We start from the raw sequence: 25,081 nt of genomic DNA, 5'->3' as shown, positions 1-25,081 counted from the left end.
TTGGTTGAAATTGCTTTTCATTATCAACTGCATACTTTTCGCTTTATTATGAAATAAACATCCGAACATTTATCTCAAAACATTAAATTTTTCTTCGAATACGAAAATACCAGCTCTCATTGGAAAATACTTTACAAAAATATAGAGTCCTTTTAGAAGATCTTCATCAAGTTAAGTTTTTCTGCGGCTGTTTTGTTAAAATTGAAGAACAGCCATATATCGACTATCGAAGACATTGACATGTTAGATTTGTCGTTCGGGACAAATATTTATGTTAGCCACATATTCATAGAAGTTAAGCGTATACAAATCCCATTTAATTAAGAAAATGTACATTACTAAAAAGGATAGTTTGTTCACAAATTTTATTGCATAATCAAAAAATACGAATTGTTTTTAATTTTTGATGTACCATTTTACTATTGTCCATTTGAATTTATAATTTTATTCGGATCAGCAGAAAATTTCAGCAAACAACTGACTTTCCTGCAGTATGTTTGCTGTTCCAAAATAACAGATTGTTTGCTGTTTTAGCAAAAAAAAAACTGCTAAAACAGCAGCATTTTGTTTTGCTGAAAAACAGCAGGCAGCGTTTGCTATTAACAACAGACTTTTCTATGAGTGTACGAAAAGTTGTGGGTGAAGCCATTTTTACTAAAAAAAAATTGAAAAAAATGAAAAATTGAAGAAAATAATCAAAATCCGGTTATATGTGGCAAAACAATCATTCCTGAAGTAATCCACATTTTATAAATTACAAACTGCTTGATGAACTTCAAAATACTTCCCGTCTGGTTTTCCTTTGAATGGAAGTGGATGTTTTACGTTTTTGCCACAATTCTGGTTTATATTTTTATATTTCTTAAACTCCCAACCAGCATTGGCAATCCATCATTAATTTCATTACAGAAATGCCTGTTTAATTTGTTTTTGATAACGTTTGGTGAACATCGCCTGACTATCAGTTATTCCGGACGGAATGTTGGTGTTTGTAAAGAATGGTGTTTGTAAACAATATTTTATGAATATCTGTAGTATTCGCCCAAAATCTGAATATCAAATTGTCGCATAACAGCAAACAAAATGTTTGCTTGTCGCATTTAGGAGCTCGTAATGCGCCTTACAGACTATCAGTTATTCCGGACGGAATGTCGGTGTTTGTAAAGAATCTTAAGCGGACCTTAGACGGTCGGATAAACACTCCGACAGAGGTTCGTCTATTTGTTGTGTGTTCGTTCAAGTTTTGCCCTTACACTGCACGAACAAATGTGATGACAACATGAAAAAATAAGAAGAAGCATAAACAATGAAGTTGTACGAAGATTTATGGGTGAAACCATTTGTTACTGAAAAACTGGAAGAAGATAATAAAAAAAATCCTGGTATATGTGTCAAAACAATGATTCCTGAAGTAATCCACATTTAATATATTACAAATTACTTGAATTTCAAAATTCTTGTCGCCTGGTTTCCCATTGATTGGAAGTGGATTTTTCCACGTTTTTGCCACAATACTGGTTTAGATTTATATATTTCTTTAATTTTCAACCAGAATTTGCGATCCATCATTAATTTCTTTGCATAAATCTTTGATAATGTTTGTCGAACATCCCCTTACACTCAATGATTTGTACCACCCAACCAGAAAAAATCAAAGTTCCCAATAAACACAGGATGAGCGTTTTTCAAATGCAACAACTTTTCAGTTTGAGGGTAAATATAATTTTCAACATAAATTCAACTTGACTTAAAATAGCTCATCTTCAATACATCTTCAAATTGTTTGCGAATTACTTCCAATTTGCCAAAATGTTGACGAAATCTTTGAAAAGGTGTTGAAGATAATATGAGAAAACTTTGACAAAACACTACCCTAAAATGCAACGAAAAAACCATGTGGTTTTCAATACTTATTTGTGCAACGAAGTTCAATTGCAAGAAATTAAAAAAATGGAAAAAGACAAATAACCAAATAGTTTATAAAAATAGGTAAGAAAAAATGAAATAAAACTTTAAGGAAGTCACTAAATGTATATCTCTTTGTAGAAAACTAAAATTATGGATTCCACGTTCTTGAAAACAATAAAAAGCTGACCGATGAAAAAATGGTGGACAATTAACTGGAACTGCTTCAAATAGTTTATAATAATTGGTACATCAATATGAAAAATTAAATCAACACTTTAGAGAAGTCACTAAATTTAAATCTCTTTGCAGAAAACTAAAATCTTTGGATGCTATATTCTTGCAAACATTAAGAAGCTGACCAATGAAAAATGAGTGGCTTATCGACAAGAAAAAGTTTCCAGAAACATTACAAGTGCAACCAATTAAAATTGTTAAAAACAACAAATTGTTGAAATCAACAACTTCTGGATGAAAATGTGCATCACATCGTCAGTTTAATTCATATGCTATTATCAGTTTAAAATGGATATTTTGTGAATTCCTTCTGCTGGAAATCAATTCTAACACGCGGTCCAGTACGTTCCTAATTTCAAATTGCCCGCATGTTAATAAATTTTAATGCTGTTTTATGACACCAAGAGGAAGGAAATCGAATTATCAATGCAAAAGTGTTTACTAATAATGTTTAAGATATTTAAAGTTTTGTTGTTTTTTTTTGTTCTTATTTGTTGATATGTTTAATAAGATTATTATTTATCAATTGGTATTGTAGTGTATTATGTAGTGTAGTGTATTATTATATATTTTATTTTGATGAAAATGAATATATTATACAAAATGCATAGAATTTTGGCTTTGACTTTCAATTTGAAGTGGAGATATCATTCATACAAATTTAGGTTGAAAAGTATTTGCAACGATGTTAATTTTTAATTTGACTCACATCGAAAATTATTTGACAAATTATTGAGTAGCGATGCATTTGAATTTGAGGATAACACTTGAGATATTATTGCTAATGTGTTGAATTTCACTGTTGAGGGTAATGTCTGTTTTTGTTGAGAACGCGATTTTCTCAACAATTTCTCAACTTGAATATTACCCTAATCCTTTGAAAAAATGTTTGAAAAATTGTTGAAATTTAGCATTTGTTTGTTGGGATTGTTTTGATTTTATGCCAACACGTCCCCGCGACAGCCGAACACCACCTTATACAATCGGATTTGTCGCCGCAACGTGTTGTGTCGCAGGGTTTATCCGACCGTATAAGGTGCCCTTTACAGCGTGTCGGATCGATACGACTTGTCGGCGATGACTAAATAATCGGTAAATGTGTTATCGATCCCATAAACATGCAGCAGTATCGATTATGCCTTCGGACTTAACTTATATGTGCACAATATATGGGATATGTTCGACACGAGCACTGTCGTCCGGAATAACTGATAGTCTGTAAAGCGCATTAGTCCGAAGGCATATTACAGAATATCAGTTATTCTGAACGGAATGTCGGTGTTTATAAAGAATCTTACAGTGTGTCGGATCGATACGACTTGTCGGCGATGACTAAATAATCGGTAAATGTGTTATCGATCCTATAAACATGCAGCAGTATCGATTATGCCTTCGGACTTAATTTATAATGTGCGCAATATATGGGATATGTTCGACACAAGCACTGTCGTCCGGAATAACTGATAATCTGTAAAGTGCATAAGATTCTTTATAAACACAGACATTCCGTCCGGAAAAACCAATTGTCTGGGCGACGCAATAAATGACCCAATCACTTTTTTTAAATCTGGTAACACTATCTCCCATTTTTATTATCGATAAATATGTTTACCGATAAATTTAAAATTTCATTCCTAGAACAACTTGGTAGAATAACGGATTATTTGTGCACACTTTTGGCTTTATCACGCTTTGATACTAGTGGGTGGAGTTTGGTCTTCGAGACAAAATATCTGACGAAATTTGTATGTCCAACATTCTTCGTATTTTGATTTAAGGTAAGTAATCTCTAAATATGTAATTCTATTGGATATTTTTTTTTTTAATTTCAATAGATAAATTGCCTAATATGGCATCCTGCAAATGCCTTATTGGATGTACTTGTAATCGAAACTGTCGACCAGAAGACTACGACCCGAATGGGCCATTAAACTTGCAAGACCGTGATGAAGCTTCCAGAATGACTCCCAATACGGAAAAAGATGATAGTTTTACTCTTCATTGGACGCCTGAGAATTCATTGTATAGTAGCGCGGAATGTGACCTTGATATCGTAGAAAAGGTTCATACTTATGTGCCTCCACAACCTCCCCCCATGCCTGAACATATAATAGTAGCTCCAAATAACACAAATGAAATTGGTCTCACCAGCATTAATCTTCTGATGGCAAAATCGCGATTGAAACCTCTTCTTGAAGAAAAAATCCCTAAGGTTTGTATTGTGGTTTTTGGAATGCGCGGATATAAGCGCCTTAGGATGTACGATTTCGTATGCGAATTATATTTTGTTTGAAAATATCTCTATAGTTCTGTCCAATATTGAACGATTTCGACAATCCTGGTTAAATTTCTAAATAATTCATAATTTCTATCGCAATTATCATTATGCAGCGGAATTACAATTTATCTAAAATAAGTCACATGTAATATGAAAGGGTTAGTTTAGTAGTTGTAATAGAGTTTTAGGTAAGAAACAAAATATTTTTCAGCTGTGTCCCCTCTAAGATCGTGCCTCTCGGACATGGCTAGGAAATACCTAGGTTAGGTATAGTGATGGTCCATTATTTCACGCTCCCTTGGCGAATTCAGTCAATTGAGGTGAACTTCTAACTAATAACATCGTGTATTTTCAAGTTTTTGTTGTGTTTCTGAATATAGAAATAAAGTAACCTTCAGATTTGAATTTCCGACTTTCAATGTTTTTCTCAAAACGCGTTTTTTGATGTAGTTCACTTACTTTTTTATAATGATAAATTCGAATTACAATGAAAAAATCTAAAAGTGACTGGAATGATAAGATCCAATTTCACTGAGAGGCGAATTGGATCCATATCTTTTAGCGCCGAGTCTGAGAGAGGGTGCATAGCCGATGTGTATTTGCTACTACTACACTACTGTGGTACAGGGTATAATAAGTTTGTGCGTTTAGATGTAACGCCAAGAAGGAAAATTTTGAGATCCATCGTTTAGTATACCGATCGTCTTAGAATTAAATTCTGAGTCGATTTAGCAATATTCGTCTGTCTGTCCATGTATTTTTGTGCGCAAAATACAGGTCGCCGTTTAAGTCCGATCGTCCTCAAATTTGTCAAAGGGTCGCTTTTTGGAACAAAGAAAATCGCTATTGATTTTGAAAAAAATCGGTTCAGATTTAGATATAGCTGTCATATATATTTCATTCCATTTATTTAACAATACAGTAAGCCTTCGTGGCCAATAAATCGTATTGTTCTTGGAACAGTAATACATTAATACCCAGCAAAAACTAGGTAACCACATCTCATTACAATTTACATTACCAGGAGTAAAACTGTCATTACACATTGCATTACATTGCGGTGAGTTATAATGACTAACTTGTAATGACAATAATAAATACTTCTCGGTAATATTCGAATTGGTATTCTCAAAATGTATTGCATTTGCTGTTAATGACTTAATAAAATAGAATAAATGACGATACCAAGTCGCCCGACTTGACCAAATAATATATCACAACCCACACTTGACCACATATCTTGGCGAGATCTAATCAATATCCTTGTAAAATCGCCACTGATGAGTAGCAAAAATTGTAAATATTACTAAAATTGTCCTATATCTCGAATACATATATATCGCCTGATAAATCATAAATGCTCCTTTGAACAATTGCGTTAAAATTTCTCTCGCTTCATATTTCCCATATTTTTTTACTAACATTGTGTTTCATACCATGGTGTTAGCCGATTTAAATTTTGATTCTAGAGTTTTTGTAGAAGTACAAAAAATTGTCCCGATTAAAGGTATTCTGGATATGCAAACTTTTATATAGCTCCCAGCAAAATTGAAGTAGTTGAGACGGTAACACAAGTGTTTGTCTACATAGTAATGAAGGGTATAATATAGTCGGCTCCGCCCGACTTTAGACTTTACTTACTTGTTTTAAAATTGACTTACTCTCTGAGCATATCATCTCGGTTAAGAACAAAGAAAATCCGTGGTAAGTCGAAGTGAAAATATCATTATCAAAAGCTCTTGTGCCATTACCCCCAGTAATTCCTTCTGTTTGGAAATAATTATTGCTAACGAATATTTTCTTTTACTAAAGACCATTTTTTTGGGCACTAGCGTGATATAACTTTTTATACCCTTCACCACTACTGTGGTATAGGGTATAATAAGTTTTTGCATTTGTATGTAACGCCCAGAAGAGCCGTCATAGACACATACTTTAGTATACCGATCGACTTAGAATTAAATTCTGAGTCGATTTAGCAATGTCCGTCTGCCTGTCGATGCATTTTTGTGTGCAAAGTCCAGCTCGCAGTTTTTTTCGGCTCTATTGATTTTGGAAGAAATCGGTTACAGATTTAGATATAGCTGCCATATATAGTTATCACCGAATTGGTCATAAATCACATGTTTATCAACCCATTTTCTTCAAATTTCATACCTCCCAATATTTTGTTATTCCCGTAAATCCTGCAATGTCATCTAAATCCGTTCCGATTTACATATAGCTCCCATATATGACCACAGAGGCCAAAGTTCTTCTCCGATTGAAGTTAAACTTTGCACAGGGAGAGGAGTATATATCTTTCGCGCGATATGCGCTTATATCGCCTCCGCAACGAGTTTTAACAGGTTGGCTGATAAGTCCCCGGTCACACATTTTTTTGTCAAAATTCGTTTTTATTATTCAACATAGTTCCCTTCAAGACCGATACAACGATTATAACGACCTTCCAATTTTTTGATACCATTTTGGTAGTACTCCTTCGGCCTCAGTTTCGGCGATCACCTCTTCATTGTCAAATTGGCGATCACCTCTTCATTGCCAAATTGTTTCCCTGCGAGCAAATTTTTGAAGTCTGAGAACAAGAAAAAGGCGATGGGGGCCAGATCTGGGGAATACGGTGGGTGGGGAAGCAATTCGAAGCCCAATTCATGCATTTTTGCCATCGTTCTCAATGACTTGTGGCACGGTGCGTTGTCTTGGTGGAACAACACTTTTTTCTTCTTCATATGGGGCCGTTTTGTCGCAATTTCGACCTTCAAACACTCCAATAACGCCATATAATAGTCACTGTTGATGGTTTTTCCCTTCTCAAGATAATCGATAAAAATTATTCCATGCGCATCCCAAAAAACAGAGGCCATTACTTTGCCAGCAGACTTTTGAGTCTTTCCACGCTTCGGAGACGGTTCACCGGTCGCTGTCCACTCAGCCGACTGTCGATTGGACTCAGGAGTGTAGTGATGGAGCCATATTTCATCCATTGTCACATATCGACGGAAAAACTCGGGTGTATTACGAGTTAACAGCTGCAAACACCGCTCAGAATCATCAACACGTTGTTGTTTTTGGTGAAATGTGAGGTCGCGCGGCACCCATTTTGCACAGAGCTTCCGCATATCCAAATATTGGTGAATGATATGACCAACACGTTCCTTTGATATCTTTAAGGCCTCTGCTATCTCGATCAACTTCATTTTACGGTCATTTAAAATCATTTTGTGGATTTTTTTGATGTTTTCGTCGGTAACCACCTCTTTCGGGCGTCCACTGCGTTCACCGTCCTCCGAGCTCATTTCACCGCGCTTGAATTTTGCATACCAATCAATTATTGTTGATTTCCCTGGGGCAGAGTCCGGAAACTCATTATCAAGCCAAGTTTTTGCTTCCACCGTATTTTTTTCCCCTTCAGAAAACAGTATTTTATCAAAACACGAAATTCCTTTTTTCCCATTTTTTTCACAATAACAAAAGTTGCTTCACAAAAGACGCTCTATCTCACAAACTAATTGACTTACAGACGTCAAATTTTGACACGAATCATTTGAAGGTTGGTACTATATAAAAATAATATGCATTTAATACTAGCGACGCCATCTATGTGTCAGACCGGGGACTTATCAGCCAACCTGTTACTCTGATTTGCTTAAAATTTCGTACAGGAGTACAATTAATAGTATCGTCAAGTGTGCCAAATTTGGTTTAGATTTAGATATAGCTCCCATATATATGTTCGACGGATTTGGGAAAATATGGTAGAATATTTCATATTTTAAACCAGTTTCCAATGGGATTTTAATGCAATTGACTTGATAGTTTACACAGGAGGGTTGAGATTTGGCCAAATAATATCTCACAACCCACAATTGACCACCTATCTCGGTGAGATCTACCCAATATCATTGTAAAAACCTTATTGCTAAGAATCAAAATTCGACAAAATGCCTCAAATTGATCGACACCTTTAATACATATGTATTGCCCGATAATAATAAATGCTATTTTGTGCAAATGCATATTTATTTTTTACTTCCGTTGTGTGTCGCCCAGGGCGTTAGCCAATTTAAATTGTAAGTCTGGAGATTTTCTATAAGTATAAAAATCTTTGGTGGTGTGTAGGGTGACCTATTGATTTTTTAAAATCTCTGTAACTTTTTTGTTTATGAATATAAGTAAATACTTCAAAATAAAAAGTTTCATATTTTGTTAAGATCTTTATAATGGTTATCAGAAATGGGCATCATGGGGTATACGAAGCCAAATAAAAAAAAAATTAAAAATCAAATTTGACGTTGGAGTCAAAAATGACCAATGCACGAAATATAGCCCCTGATCAACCACGAACAACGGCATGCGTTTCTTTTCGATCGGACACAGCACAATAAATTGTATTTCGGGGCAGGCGTAGGGTGCACGAAAAAAAAAAGTTTTGGTGTTCTGAAATTGTCTTCGAATATGCTACAAAACTGGGGGGTGACCGCACCAACTTTTTTCTTTCCTTTAGGCCGTGACCCTATCTAGTGTAAACCTTGAAGGAGTTGAGATGGTATCCAAGAGTTTCGGTCTGAATAGTGGTGAAGGGTAAAATATACACACAAGAAATTATCACCTAAATTTTTTCAATTAAACACGTAATTTAATTTGAAAACGGATTCAATTAATATGTTAATTGATTCAATCCGAATATAATCCAATTAAAAAAATGATTGATATTTGTTACGTTTCCAATTAAAATATTAATTGATTCAATCAATTTGTTAATCAATTCGGAAATAATTTTCAATTACAAACGTGATTGAAATTTTTTCCGTTTCCAATTACACATGTGATTGATCCAATCGCCTTTGTGATTGAAACTGAATAATTTTGAGCAATGGAAAGAGCGAAAAGAGAACAAGATAATGAGTATTTATTCAACAACGTATGATGGAAGTAACTCGTAACGAACGGTTGGGGTTTTGTTTTTCGCGTAAATTGAAAAACATGATTGGCGTCATTCTGTCTGCTGCGTACGAAATGTGTGCATAAATATTTTGAACGCAACAACAAATCATAGAAAAGGGTTGAAATAAATAAAGTGCGCAACAACAAATGGCCACGTGGTAAAGGTTTGAAAAAATATATGGCAGAACGCATTTGAAATTACCTGTGTTTTGTGGTATTGTAATAATGGAAAACAATCTACGTTTATTGAAGGTAAGCAATTGTGAAATGTAAATACCGTTTTCCATTGAAGTCTGTTTACATTAAACGGACTAAAATAATATATTTTTTATTCATTTCTTTAGTGAGCAATTTTATTTTGTGAAATTGACTAATCAATCCCATCAACTCCATCATTTTATCAAATACATAAGAATAAAAGAATATGTTTGCAATCAAAAGGTGGGTACCTCCACTCCTAGTTTTCTTAAAACTAAGAGCGGTATGGGTTTGTTGGAAGATTCACCTTGAAGTTGCGAAGTAGCGTTGGCATTAAATTGCATTTTTGTTTTATCTGCCTTTTTCAGTTTGAACCCAAGTAGAGAGCAGTATATCTGATATATAAACTAATGAGCTGAATTGTGTAATGCTAAAAAAGTTCTTTGTTTTGGATTTTATATTTTGGAAAATATGAAAAAATCCGAAAATAATAAAAATATGTATTTTCCATTTATATTTTTTCTATTTCCAGAATTTGCAAAGTATCATCAATATAATACCAAATGTTACATTGCTTTCCCATTATTTTTGTCTTTGATTGGTTCAAATTTTTAATAGACGATTTCAATGTGGAATTTTTGGAAAGGAATTGTTACTAAAATTAATTTACCGAGCTTCTTAATAAACCTCTTTATGCTAAAAGACTACAACTGCAAAAGAAGATTATAAATCTTCAACCTGGAAGTAAGAATTGAACTTGATATTATATGTAGGTAACGTTTAACAAAATTAACTTTTAATTGAACAAAATTAAATTCGAATTATTCTGTTTACTTTCAGAAAAACTAATTTAGCTTACAGACTGCTGATTTATTGGAAATCTAGGCGCATCTACATATTAGAAGGAACATGTTGACATCGTTAATATGATAAGGAAGATAATGATTTATACAGTTTATTTTTAACCCTTTAGTTGTTATTGATCATAATTGTATGTCTAAGTTATGTTATACCTCATTCACATTACACTTCCAAAATCCACTTTAACTAGATTTCAACTGTCATTTTCCTTATAAAAAGGGGATTTCAAATCCACTTTTACTCGATTTCGAGTAAAACCAAATTCTTTAATCTATAGCATAATTCAAGAAAATAAAATATTGACGATTTTTTTATAAAAAACGCATAATTTCTTTTATTTCAAATAAAAATAAGAATCACACAATTAATTGATTCCGTGACAAAATTCAATTAAATTATTGAAAATCGTGTTGGTTTTCAAAAAACAAAATGGATGATTGATACTATCATTTTCGTGATTGAAGACATTTCAATTAAAAAATGATGGAGTCCACGATTTTCGTGATTGAAATCAAAATATATGTATATATTGTGCACACGGAGAACAATTGATAGTTTCGTAAAGTATGCTACATTTGGTTGAAATCGGTTCAAAAAGTTTGAAACTCTAATTCCCAACAGTGAGGCGTGGAGCATACAGACCCCGGGGAATAAACATATAGTTTTCTACATTGATGGCTCCAAATTGGATGGACAAGTGGGTTTCGGAGTATATTCTAAAGAACTGGAACTTCAAATAGCGAAAATATTATTTAATCATTGTAGTGTTTTTCCCGCTGAAATATTAACAATAAGAGATGTGGCGAATTGGCCGAGGTGTAAAGTTCCATTAAATGTTGGCATTAATATATAATAAAGGGGTAGCTGCAATGTTTTTTGATCTGACAAAGGGCATTGAATTGTGGACTCAATCACATTAGCTTTCTGAAGTCCACGTTATCAGCCGGTATAGGGATATTATATTAATTTTTGAATAAAATAGATGTACATACAAAATTGCCTTCAAAACACTATAGTGAGACCAAAACTTATTTGTCCATCCATTGGGAAACATCGCTATAGAATTTTAAATAGCCTTATAATTCCGTCAGTCACTGCTCTCTTATTCAGTTTTCCTCACAACCAGGATTCTGTATTCAATTTTAATGATCGTTAAGAAGGGATAACAAGAAAAATAACACCCAAGTAATCATTTTAAATTACATTTTCAATCCTTTAATATCAGCTGTTTCTGTGCAGATAACTATCAATACATTGTTAAGTAAACAACGAAATATTTTTGGTTGCTTATTTTCTCGAATGTATTGCCATTATCAGCAGAAATTTTGATTCGTGCAAAATAGTATCGTTAATGATGTAGATTACTTTTCATAGGAAAAAGTGGATATCTTTTATACTACAGAACAGTTTTCGGAAATTTTTTAAAAGTCCAAAGGTGAACCGCCATTCTAAGAATTTAGTCGGGCGGAACCGCCTTAAATGGTCTCGAATTAAAGGGGATTTCACATAGATTAAGTAGTTCTAGTTTTTTCTTCCAACTTTGTAAACTATTTTTGTGATATTCTTCCATTCCACCGTTTTTAGTAACATAGCAGGGTTACCAAACGTAACGTAGCTTAAACAACAGTTCTCAATGATTACTTGCAGAATGATCCAATCGCACCTAACCAATAATAATAATCTATTGTTTTCCTAACCAATAGATTATTTGCATGGCTCATTCAAAATTTCAGGTAAAACTGATCTATATTCTCATTAAGTCCAATTGCCAAATTAAACCGATATGAATGTCTCATAAAAGATATTCGAGATGGATCTCCCTATATATTAAATACGAGTTCAATGGATAATGTGTCGTAATAGTCCTGATCAAAATATATATATTTCTATGACACTGTATAAAGAATTAAATTCAAGCAATTTTTAACTTTAAATTTCTTTTTGTATTCCACCATTTTATAAAAATGTCCTTTTAGACGTCTACTCTGGAAATTGGATTGCGTATAAAACAAGATTTAGAAGAAGTCAGTGTTAATAGTTTGAAATTAACTACGCAACACGGAACTCAACAAAAATCTCCAGACCAACAAAATAGAATCGTCAAACATCAGCAATCGAAATTGGATGCAATACCAAACATTGGTAGTACAAATATGACATCAGGGGTAACTGAATGTATCACAATTAAATCAGAACCAGAATTTGGTCCTAACGTTGAAAATACTATTCGAACTTCGCCGATTTTGTCAGAGGATTTAGCTACGACGTCATCGGCTTGTTTTTTGAGGATTTCAGAAGTTTATTCTATAGCAGATAATAATAACGTGAGTATTGTAATATCCTTGAGTATTAAGTCTATCTTTTTTAGCGCATTTGGATAAAATTGTAGTGGTCTTCCAAGATTCACAAAAATGTCTTAGAATTCCTATAGCTACTTATTATTTTTTGCTCCCATAAATTCCACAGTCGATTTTGGTTACGTATTTCATTTCCGTCGTTATATGTAACATAGCCGCGTAGAGGCTATTTGTCCCCCAATTACATTATTAACAAATCAAACTAATTTTCGCTTTAGTGTTTATGTTTTACTTCGTCGATAAATAAATAAGCAATACAATGGGACTATCTTGTAAACTACAAAAAATAAAATTTAAAAACATCACTTTTTTGTCGATATGCCCTCAGTTGGGGTATTTCGTCGAATTTTGCATGGGATAAGAAAATAAGAACTGAGAAGAAAAGAAAATTGAATATGTCGAATTGTGGAAAAAAGACAGGTGTTAATTTTGTTGACTACAAAAACTATTCCAATTAATTGCATTAGATATTTGAATGTATAAATAATTGTGTTTCATTCGATAGTCAATCCAATTAATTCTATAACAAAAACATATTATATTTTTTTAGCTACCCAACATAGAGTCTGGATTACAACTAAACGGACAGGAGACATCGATGAATCAAAACAAAAGCATCGTCGAAACAACAGGATCATTAAATATAGATCAAACGCAAACTACATTTGCTCCATGTTCTGGAAATATTTTAATTGATAATTGTAGCATGATGAACGAAGAAAGTGTAATTTTTACCATAAAATCTGAACCCCTGGTTGTCAATAATTGCGTCGAGGAGAAAGAAGAGAGCGAGACTTTCAACTCGAAAGATTTGCTAACGATATCTCCGACAAGATTTCTAAAGATTGAAGACTTTAATAACTGCACTGCTGATTGTAAAAATAATGCAAGTGACGTAAGTAATACATTAACCTATATGTAGTTATATGTTTTAAATATCATTCAATGGAAGGAGAAAATGAGAACTATATGCGATGTTATAGTTACATTAAACAGTAATACGACATTATACATTTATTTAACCCTTTCGACCCTAAAGTTGCCTGTGGGCAACTTTTTTTGTTTTGAGACTGTCAGCGTTGTTTTTTTCATAAAACTGTAACGGTATCGAAAGCTACAAGTGTTTTCTACAAGTTGAATACAAAAGCTAATTTGGTTGTCAATTAGCAACATTTTTTTCATTAGTACGCACGTGCCTCAAGAAAACAATATTTGCGAATTTGGAAATAGTTTTTTATACATGTAACTTCTTCCAAAAAATTACAACAAAAATTTTTTTATTAAATCTGTTGTAGTACATATCAAATAAAATATTTGATAAGTCAAACCTTAGAATTGCAAAAAAAAAAAAAAAAAACAGGTGAGGAATTTTTAAAGTTGTAAAGTTGCCTGTGCGCAACTTTTGGGAAATTGTGGTAGTAAATTTATATACTTTTGGAAATGAGACCTAAAGAAAACGGTTTGACAAACAATGATATTGAACAATTTTTGAACTTCGATTGGGATGTCCCAGTGATGAGAAATGCGGCGATGATGTGGAAGACATATCTGCAGTGTTGGGGAGCAATTGGGAAGGAATCGTAAAAAGGGAGGAAGCTCTGGCAGTTATTGAAATTTAAACTAAATCTCTTGAATGTGCGTGAACGGGACTAAACAAAAATGTGTCGTGCGTGAGCGTGAGTAAAAATCAAATTATTTTCGTGATTGTGAGTGAGATAAATTTCTCCGAAATCATGCTCATGAAAAAATTCACGTTCACGATCTAACTCACGCTCACGATAGAATTCAAGTTCACGATAAAATTCCTGTTCACGATAAAATACACGTTCACGATAAAATTCACACTCACGGTAAACAGACACAAAAAATCACACTCACGAACAGATTCATGTTCACGATTAAATTCAAGCTCACCGCTTTTAATCACCTTCACGTATTTTATCACGCTAAAGATTTAAATAGCGTCCATTGTTTGATTGTGCGACATATTTTAATTGTGCTAATGGCTCCGTCGTGTGTTATGAACGTTAATTTCTCATCATGAGATTTGTCGTGAATCACATGAATTTTCGTGAATGCTAATTGTTGTGTCACGAACATTTTCGTGAATCAAGAATATTGTCGTCAGTCACGAGAAATTTCGTGAATATCGAGAATTTTATTGAGTCACGAAAATGGTCGTGTTCCGAAAATATTCGTGAGTCACGAGATTTCTCGTGAATTATAAAAATTGTCGTGAAATGTGCGGGAGCGTGCGCGAGTATGGCTTTTAATTTCTGAATTTGCGTGAGCGTGACTTCCTACCCCAAGTTTTAGGGTTTTTAATTGTAACGCAAAGTGTTTTCAAGAAACTTAAAAGCTCATAAATGCGATCAACAAAACTTTTGTTTGTGCGCTAGCCTTAATACAATACACATTCTAAATATTTTTTGTTTTGTGTTACTATAATACATAGTTCAAGTTGGTTATTTATTTTACCCAAACTAAAACGTGTTTTAGTCTAATTGGGCTCAAAAAATAGCAGACAATTTTAGCTATTTCAGCAAGCAGTAGGGATGCCAGATTTTGAAGAGGCAAAAAGAGCACATTCAGTTTATAAAAAGAGCACATACGAAAAAAAGAGCACACTTTTTCAAATAAAATAAAAATATTTAATTCCATAATAATGTATATAAACATAAAAAAAGTTCATAACATATACATAAAATAAACCACCTTCAACTCAAGCTAATTTTTTTTACAATACTTTGTAAGTCATTTGTTTGGCGTTTTTGTGAAAAATGTTATTGAAAGAACTTTGTTTACATTTAGAACAGAGTACAAAGTGAAGAAGCAACATCGGCGTGCTCTTCTTCTATTTAATTAGAAAATGTAGGAAAATCTCGTGTGACATTTACATATTCAAATAAATATTTATTTATTTATTTACCTTTTACTGACATTGAGCTCTTTTTATATTTTTGTTGTTAATTTTGGACTTTTAAGGCTACATTATAAATAATTGTACCATGATATATAATATCTGCTTTTCTTGTAATTTCTTTTTAAATCATTTTGTTTTTTTTTATTATATTTCAAATAGGTTTATGAGGAGGACGCTGAAACGAACATAAATATAATTCCTTACGATGGAAGCATTGATCCAGCGATTTCCTATTCAGAACACGGACCAAATCAAATGACAATCGCATCTGTAAATAATGGAAGCAATTTGCTAGAACAAATGAAACTCAATTTCAATCAAAATGAAGAATATTCTTACTTTAGAATTGAAATGAATCCGAGTGCGTATGATAAAGATCTGAGAAGTATTCAGAAAGATGCAGCTTCCTTGCAAAAACGAGCATCTCCTCGGTTGGTACACAAAGAAAAAATAAGTATGAAGGCAGATATGATCCGCAATAAGGTAAAACTTTTGAAAATTAAATAAAATTGTTTTTTGCTAAACATCGCCTTGCACCTGTAGTTCCAATGCGATTCAATCACGACATTTATTGATCCAATTAATTATACCCTTCACCACTACTATGGTACAGGGTGTAATAACCCTTCAGTTCTTGAGACTGGTCCCAAACCCGTCGTTTCACTTGTCCTTTATAACTGGTACAGGTCCTTTAATCGGTTAAGTGACCGGAGAAATTAATATGGAGTTGTCATAGAAAGGGTCAATTGTCTCTTTGGCCGGTTGTTTTCAGCTCATCAATTAACCAGTTCAAATAGACATGTTAGAAAGACAGTTCTTCCCAAATAGCCATTACATTGCTTTAGAAGTTGCCTTGGAAGTTCATATGAATGAAGAAATTTTATTTTATTATTATCTAATTTTTACAATTGGACAGCCACAAACGCCATTGAACACATAGCGTCGAGACGTCAATTTAAATATTTCTGATGTTAATAGAATATGAACAAGTGTAGAGAAAATATAAAATGAAATGTCCCTGTTATAGATGCAAAAGGGCCAAAAGTGTGTTAATTAGTCCTATGATGGAGACATTTAAACCAGTTAGGGGATAGGTTCATTATGTTCTAAAGACAAATGCATGAAGTGGCTACCAACCGGCTAAATACAACCAGTCCCATGACCACTGCTTGGAAATAACAGGTTGGCTGATAAGTCCCCGGTCTGACACATATATGGCGTCGCTAGTATTAAATGCATATTATTTTTATATAGTACCAACCTTCAAATGATTCGTGTCAAAATTTGACGTCTGTAAGTCAATTAGTTTGTGAGATAGAGCGTCTTTTGTGAAGCAACTTTTGTTATTGTGAAAAAAATGGGAAAAAAGGAATTTCGTGTTTTCATAAAATACTGTTTTCTGAAGGGAAAAAATACGGTGGAAGCAAACACTTGGCTTGATAATGAGTTTCCGGACTCTGCCCCAGGGAAATCAACAATAATTGATTGGTATGCAAAATTCAAGCGTGGTGAAATGAGCTCGGAGGACGGTGAACGCCCGAAAGAGGTGGTTACCGACGAAAACATCAAAAAAATCCACAAAATGATTTTGAATGACCGTAAAATGAAGTTGATCGAGATAGCAGAGGCCTTAAAGATATCAAAGGAACGTGTTGGTCATATCATTCACCAATATTTGGATATGCGGAAGCTCTGTGCAAAATGGTTGCCGCGCGAGCTCACATTTGACCAAAAACAACAACGTGTTGATGATTCTGAGCGGTGTTTGCAGCTGTTAACTCGTAATACACCCGAGTTTTTCCGTCGATATGTGACAATAACCCTTATTCCTGAAGTCGCCCCCGCTCTCGCCGTCGCTTTTTGTCGTCTGTCGCTTTTAAGTCGTCTCGTCATTCAATTGGTATTCCTGTGAAGTGGCGACGGCGACGACGACGATTACTTTTTGTACCAATTACAATACTCGGTAATAAAAGGCCGATATCACTAGAAAACAATCAGCTGATTAAAAAAAAAAATTATTTTAATTTTTTCGGTTTAAAATATTTTTATTTCCGACGCAATTCTATGTCGGAAAATCAAGACAAATATTTAATTTTACGCGGGAAAAATGTGGATATATATTCAAGGACAGTAAAAGCTTCCAAACTATAAAAATGGAGACAGTAAAAGCTTCCAAACTATAAAAATCAAATTTTTATTATTCAACATAGTTCCCTTTAAGAGCGATACAACGATTATAACGACCTTCCAATTTTTTGATACCATTTTGGTAGTACTCCTTCGGTTTTGCCTCAAAATAGGCCTCAGTTTCGGCGATCACCTCTTCATTGCAGCCAAATTTTTTTCCCTGCGAGCATCCTTTTGAGGTCTGAGAACAAGAAAAAGTCGCTGGGGCCAGATCTGGGGAATACGGTGGGTGGGGAAGCAATTCGAAGCCCAATTCATGAATTTTTGCCATCGTTCTCAAGGACTTGTGGCACGGTGCGTTATCTTGGTGGAACAACACTTTTTTCTTCTTCATATGGGGCCGTTTTGCCGCAATTTCGACCTTTAAACGCTCCAATAACGCCATATAATAGTCACTGTTGATGGTTTTTCCCTTCTCAAGATAATCGATAAAAATTATTCCATGCGCATCCCAAAAAACAGAGGCCATTACTTTGCCAGCGGACGCTTCGGAGACGGTTCACCGGTCGCTGTTCACTCAGCCGACTGTCGATTGGACTCAGGAGTGTAGTGATGAAGCCATGTTTCATCCATTGTCACATATCGACGGAAAAACTCGGGTGTATTACAAGTTAACAGCTGCAAACACCGCTCAGAATCATCAACACGTTGTTGTTTTTGGTCAAATGTAAGCTCGCGCGGCACCCATTTTGCACAGAGCTTCCGCATATCCAAATATTGATGAATGATATGACCAACACGTTCCTTCGATATCTTTAAGGCCTCTGCTATCTCGATCAACTTCATTTTACGGTCATTCAAAATCATTTTGTGGATTTTTTTTATGTTTTCGTCGGTAACCACCTCTTTCGGGCGTCCACTGCGTTCATCGTCCTCCGTGCTCATTTCACCACGCTTGAATTTTGCATACCAATCAATTATTGTTGATTTCCCTGGGGCAGAGTCCAGAAACTCATTCCCTTATTCCGAAGTCGCCCTCGCCGTCGCTTTTTGTCGCTTTCCGTCAGTCGCCACTAATTGGTATTCCGTTCGTCGATATATTCTGCTATCGAAGAAAATCTGTATTCCTGGTGTCGCTTTTTGTCGCCAACATCGTCGCTTTTTGTCGTCTTTAAATTTACCAGCGACGAGTTTAGTGTTTAATTTTTGCATCAGCGTTGCCGTTTTGGACCGATCGGTCCAAAATATTTCTAATTTTTAAATTTGGTCCGATGGTCGGACCAAACGGAATTTGGCCCATTTTGGTCCATTCTAGTATTTAAAAAATCTATCACATATTCAATAATATATATTAAAATATTGTCGTGAGGCCAAAGATTTCATGTGCTTAAAATACTTGTTGCTTAGCATAGAAGAATAAAGTTTTTTTCTTGTCCAAAAGTCTATAAACTTTTCAATGAAGTCGGTTTGTCCTTATAGTTAAGTGATTCGACATAAAATTGGGTATCTTAACATGAAAGAAAATTTCGTTTTACTAAAGTAAAAATGGCTTTTAATACTCCTGAAAAAATATACAAAATGAATGAAATATTGTTGACGTTTTGCATCTTGAGTAAAAGCTTTTAAAAATAAGAGGTGTTTTTAATACATTATTTTAAAGTCGTTTTTTACTTGAAACATAAAATAATTTTCACTTGAAGTAACAGGGATTTGTGACGTAAATGTGTCTTCACTTCTCTGTTTCTTTGGCTCGGAATCAATACCAAAATCATTAGCGTAAAGACAAAATTTGGAGCCGTGAATGCTTGTTTTTCAGTGTGGGATTAGATACCATTTCAACTAAAATTGACTTTAAAATTCGACCTGTTCAAAAAGTAAATTTTTTTTCAAATTTAAATAAAAAAGTTGAAAAGTCGAAGTTGATGTCAACCGCTAAATCATATCAGTCCTTTCCGATTTATTTTACTTTTCTAATAAAAGCACTATGTACAACTGTAAAATATTTCTTAAAGCATTTTGCTTCGAAATTGGAAATTTGGTCCACTGGAGGGAATTTTAGTCCGATTTTGGAAAAATTTTGGTCCAAAATAAAATTTCGCAGTGGCAACGCTGACCTACATATAAACCCATCTTTCGATTTGTTTTAAGAAATATTTCCTAGTCTAAAATTTTCATAAGATTTGTCAGAAATTTTGAATTTAGAGTTATTTGATTTTTATAAATAAATGCAGAAATTTTCCGTCGGCCTAGATTTGTATATGGAGATAATTACTTGAGAAATCTCCATATACACCCGATGTCCTTGGAAGCTGTAATTTTAAATTAAACCTCTGCCAACGTGCCATCTGAGCCGGTCTTTTGGGAGAAAATTGGTTTCATCAAAGCCACTCGAGATTCTTTACATTAAATTATTGGCCTCTAATGTCCATAACTGATAGACCATTTATAAATCGCTGTTTCACAATTTTAATTCTATAGAAACAATATTCCTAACTGTCCATCTATTCCTGTCATCTGTTGTATGGTAGTGGTTATTTAAAATTCCGCCTGTTGCAATTTATGGCAGTTTATGTTTGTTTTATATATCCGACACATTATATTTTTTAACATCTACGAGGGCGGTTCGGAACCTTCTTAGCCTATCAATGAAAGAGAATAGTTAGTTTTTCAAAAATATTTTTATTTTTGAATATAATGTCCTGAAACTTCAATACACTTAGTCCAACGTTTTTCTAGCAATTCTATCCCTTGATTGAAATAGCTTTCCTCAAGGTCTTTAAAAATAGTGGTTTACAACTGTAATTGCATCTTCATTTGAGGTAAAACGCTTGCCAGCAAGGAATTTTTTTAGATTTGGGAACAAGTAAAAGTCAGTGGGAGCTAAATCAGGAGAATAAGGTGGGTGGTCAAGCAACTCGTACTTTAATTCGTTGATTTTAGCCATTGTTAAAAAACTCTTGTGCGCTGGTGCGTTGTCTTGATGAAAAATTTTTTTTTGTGTTGTAAGCCTATACGTTTTTTTTTCGAATTTGTACATTTAATTGATCCAAAAGGTTGCAATAGTACTCTGAATTTATTGTTGTACCCTTTTGCAGATAGTCAATCAATAAAATACCTTTGAAGTCCCAAAAAACCGTTGCCATAACCTTACCAGCCGATTGAATTGTTTTTGCCTTCTTTGGGGCACTTCCTCCAGCGTCAGTCCATTGTTTGGATTGTTCTTTTGTCTCTGGAGTATAGTGATGGATCCATGTCTCATCAACAGTTATGAAACGACGCTTAAAATCCATTTTATTTCGCTTAAAACGATCCAAACCAGCTTGAGAAATGTTCATTCTTATGCGTTTTTGATCGACTGTTAAAAATGTGGCACTCATGCAAAATTAAATGGACTCGATCATTTGAGATATCCATGATATTAGCAATTTCGCGCACTTTTATTCGTCGACCATTTAATACCATATCATACATTCTGTTGTTGTTGCTGTTTTTGGACGTCCACTACGTGGTTCATCTTCAATGCTTGTACGACCACGTTTAAATTCAGCAACCCAATTTTTTACTGTTGCATATGAAGGAGCACTTTCACCTAACACATTCACCATATCATTATGAATTTCTTGTCCCGATAAACCTTTTTTATGTAAATATTGAATGACAGCACGCATTTCTAATTTTTCCCTTGTAAAAAAATGCGGATGAGTCTTTTTTGAACACCTGTTTCTATATGAAGGAGTTGCCAGATCGAAACAAAATTTAACATGTGTTCATAACAGAGATGGAAGTTTCCAAAACACTTAACTTTTTTCTGTTTATACAGCGCTTTTGTGCTAGAACTGCCCTCGTATACTTTCTGTCTGATTAGCCCGATATTTTGTTGTTTGTGTATTTTTCTTTTTTATATAGATTTATGTTTTATAAAATGCCTATATAAACCAATACCAGGATTTTACTTCTTAAACTTCTGGAAGCCTAATTTTATTTTTTATAAATTCATATTCTGGAGATTGTTGTTATCCACCCACATTTTGATGTGACATTGGGCTAACATTAAAATGTAGAGTTCTTTACATCCCTAAAATTCTGAGTCGTCGAGTCGTATCAAAAATTAGAGTTCTTTTGGACATATAAACACATATTGCAAAATATAATACTTATTTCGGTATATTTTTGGAACACTACACCTTAAAATTACAATTGGAATATTGTTAAAATTTGATTTAGGTGCACCACCTGGAGTCGACTTCGGAGTCGAAGCTAATTAGAAATGCTGGAGTCGGAGCCGGAGTCGAGCACAATTGACTCGACTCCACAGCCCTGGTAGCACCGCCAGAACCTGGTTCAACCTGATTTCCAGGAAAATGTGTGTCGAATAGTACCCCCAGCATCTCCTCACTGGACGTTGTCCAATTGCCCTCCGATGTTTTAATGACACTGGAGCGGAGTTAGTGGATGCTATTACATTCCGTAGTCTGGAAGCCCCGGTTGTATTCTCAATACTGCTGCAGTAATCATTCCAAGATTTATGCTGAGCCTTTCTTAGTTCTCGCTTGTATCCTCTCAGATTCTTCTTGAGGCCATATATAAACACCACGTATCAAATTTCAACCGGATCGGATGAAATTTGCTCTTCTAAGAAGCTCCGGAGGTCAAATCTGGGGATCGATTTATATGGGGGCTATATATAATTATGGACCGATTTGGACCAATTTTTGCATGGATATTAGAGGCCATATATAAACACCACGTACCGAATTTCAACCGGATCGGAGACTGCTTATGTATTTTGATATGATGAATTCGAAAAAAATGTTTAAAATTTTTTATGGAACAGTTTTTGAGATATCCCGTTATTTTTAGTTTTCCCTCTTTATTCACTAAACAAATTATATCTCGGGTTAGAAATGTCCGATTGTATTTTATTTTTTTTCGAATTCAGCAGATCAAAATACATAAGAAAAGTTGCCTCCCATAAAGTGTACATGATTTTTTTTTTGTAAACTAGTGTAATTTATGAATCCTTAGGTTGATTGTTTTTGTGTGTACTCTTTCTTGGGATAATGGAGATGGAAGATAACAACATGTGTAAGGAACAATTGTTAATCTACAAGTGCTGCTGTTTTTTAATTAACTCCGGAGTAAAGCAAATCTGAGGCCAATACATAAATTTTTTTTCCGAATATATTTTGTATGTAATAGTATTTTTTTTTTTTTGTAATAACATTTTATGTAAATGTGCAAGTTTTTCATGTGCAAAATTTTAAATTAGGTATTTTCTTCTTTTTACAGAAGAAAAAACGGAAATTGGAAAAGAAAAAAAATTCAAATCGTAAACCCCCAAATAAGGCAACTAGTGACTCACGAATGTCGTCCCAAACGTCAATCACTTCGTATCGGGGGGAATTTCCAAAACCTATTAAGATGGAAAATAGTTTAAGATATGACAGACGTAGCAGGCAAAATGAAATGTTCGATACTGCAGTAGTTTTGCCACGTCCAATTAAGCTGAAACTGGAATTTGCGAAATATGATGTGAAGAAGCCGGAAACCTACAATATTAGATCACTTCAACCTGTCGTTAAAGTTAGACGTTCAAATCCCAATATGGTGAACATTTCTCACAATTTCGTAAGAACACCATCAATGCATCACAATTTTTGCCTTACTTCTCGAGAAAATGTTACACTTAACAATTCTCGACAAGTCTCTGATGATGATGATTCTGTGGCAATATCTTCAGTTACGCCACCGGCCAACGGAGTGAAGAGAAATTTATTACTTGAAATTGCCGCTCAACGAGCATTCATCAACTATCACTTAACACAATTCGGATATTCTCCAATACAATTTGAGTTGTACAATGACGAAAATAGTTTGAACAATTTTTTAAAGTACCTCTTGGGACAGCTTATTATTAAAAAGAAGTGAAATTAATTAATGTCTCCGTACATTTTCAATGAATTTTGGGAGTTAAAGTTTCCAGTTTTTGTTCTTTTTTCATGTGAAATTACATATTTTATGTTATATTGCTTCAAAATATAAATATCCTGCATATAGCCGCAGTTATTTTCTATATATCATGAATGCCATTTTACCTTTCATTATCTATTTTTGTGTTTTACATAAGTACACATTTTATTTTTTTCTCTCCAATTTGTGTTCACCACTGTTTTGTTTTTAATGACCTAATTTACTGTTTGCAAAATAAAAATAGGCTATATACACTCAGCTTCCTCTTTTAATGGTGAAAATATTTTACGTTTTATTATATATTACTAGAAACATTTTTTATATTAATGTACATTTTTTAGTTTATGTTGAAAAAAGTTTTTGTTCAATAAATTACTGTGTTTGAATGCTTTAAAAAGATAACAATGGTCTTTTCATCGGGTTCAATGCCTTGAGAAAGATTTTTAATATGTCATTTATTTGTGCTCGGTACCGTTTTGTATATTAAACTTTTCTTAGGCAATTTCTCTAAAAATCCCCATGGCTTCATTATGGAATAGATTAGAGGTGTGAACACGTGACACGAAAATGTCGTGACTCACGACTCATGGCAACGGCTTGAGTGTACGTGAGCGTGATAACAAACAAAAATGTCGCGCGTGAGCGTGAGTCACGAAAATAATATCTTCGTGCGTGTGCGTGAGTAAAGATTTACGCTCACGAAAATAATCCCGCTCACCAACATAAAACCCTTAAGAGTTAAATTCATTTGCAATTTTAGTGACACCTGGGATGTTAAGAGTGTAATAAAACTCTCGATTTTAATAATGCTCATGTTTTCACACACGTCGCTAAGGTAAATTACTCATAAAATTATTCGTGAGTCACGACATTTTTCTGGAGTCACGATATTTTTCGTGAGTCACGACATTTTCGTGCGTGAGTACAAATTTTCTTTTCGTGAGTGTGCGTGAGTCCTACCAAGCAATATCGTGCGTGAGTGTGACTAAACTATTACTCACACGCACACCTCTAGAATAGATAGAAATAGAGGTTTAGAAGATATAATAGACCTTGCATCCCACCAACATTTCTTATACACCCAAAGAAATGTGTTAGTAGGAACAGCAGAAAAGTCTGCTAAAACAGCAGAAAGTCTGCTGAAAAAGGGACAGCAGTCACTGTTTGCTGAAATAACAAACATTTCCTGCTATTTTTTAAGCTCGATTACACTAAAACATGTTTTATTTTGGCTAAAACAAATAAAAATGTCAACTTAGGAGCTATCATTATATCATTAAA

General features: G+C 34.0%; 1 protein-coding gene and 1 long non-coding RNA gene across 2 annotated transcripts; both read left to right on the top strand.

The window, feature by feature from the left end:
- Nucleotides 1-1,619: 1,619 nt before the first annotated feature.
- Nucleotides 1,620-2,755, top strand: LOC142225502 (uncharacterized). Its single transcript, XR_012719302.1, has 3 exons — nucleotides 1,620-1,989; nucleotides 2,047-2,152; nucleotides 2,218-2,755. It is a non-coding gene; the product is annotated as an uncharacterized LOC142225502 (long non-coding RNA).
- Nucleotides 2,756-3,786: 1,031 nt separating this feature from the next.
- On the top strand, nucleotides 3,787-23,886 carry LOC142225500 (uncharacterized). The gene is made up of 6 exons (XM_075295287.1): nucleotides 3,787-3,920; nucleotides 3,978-4,354; nucleotides 12,400-12,747; nucleotides 13,331-13,675; nucleotides 15,863-16,186; nucleotides 23,120-23,886. The coding sequence occupies exons 2-6, from the start codon at nucleotides 3,992-3,994 to the stop codon at nucleotides 23,756-23,758; spliced, it is 2,019 nt and encodes a 672-aa protein (XP_075151402.1). The 5' UTR covers nucleotides 3,787-3,920; nucleotides 3,978-3,991; the 3' UTR covers nucleotides 23,759-23,886.
- The last annotated feature ends 1,195 nt before the right edge of the window (nucleotides 23,887-25,081 follow it).

This window comes from Haematobia irritans, chromosome 2 (genome assembly GCF_050003625.1).
Source record: "Haematobia irritans isolate KBUSLIRL chromosome 2, ASM5000362v1, whole genome shotgun sequence".
Lineage (NCBI taxonomy): Eukaryota > Metazoa > Arthropoda > Insecta > Diptera > Muscidae > Haematobia > Haematobia irritans.
This window is presented reverse-complemented; position numbering and strand designations above follow the sequence as displayed.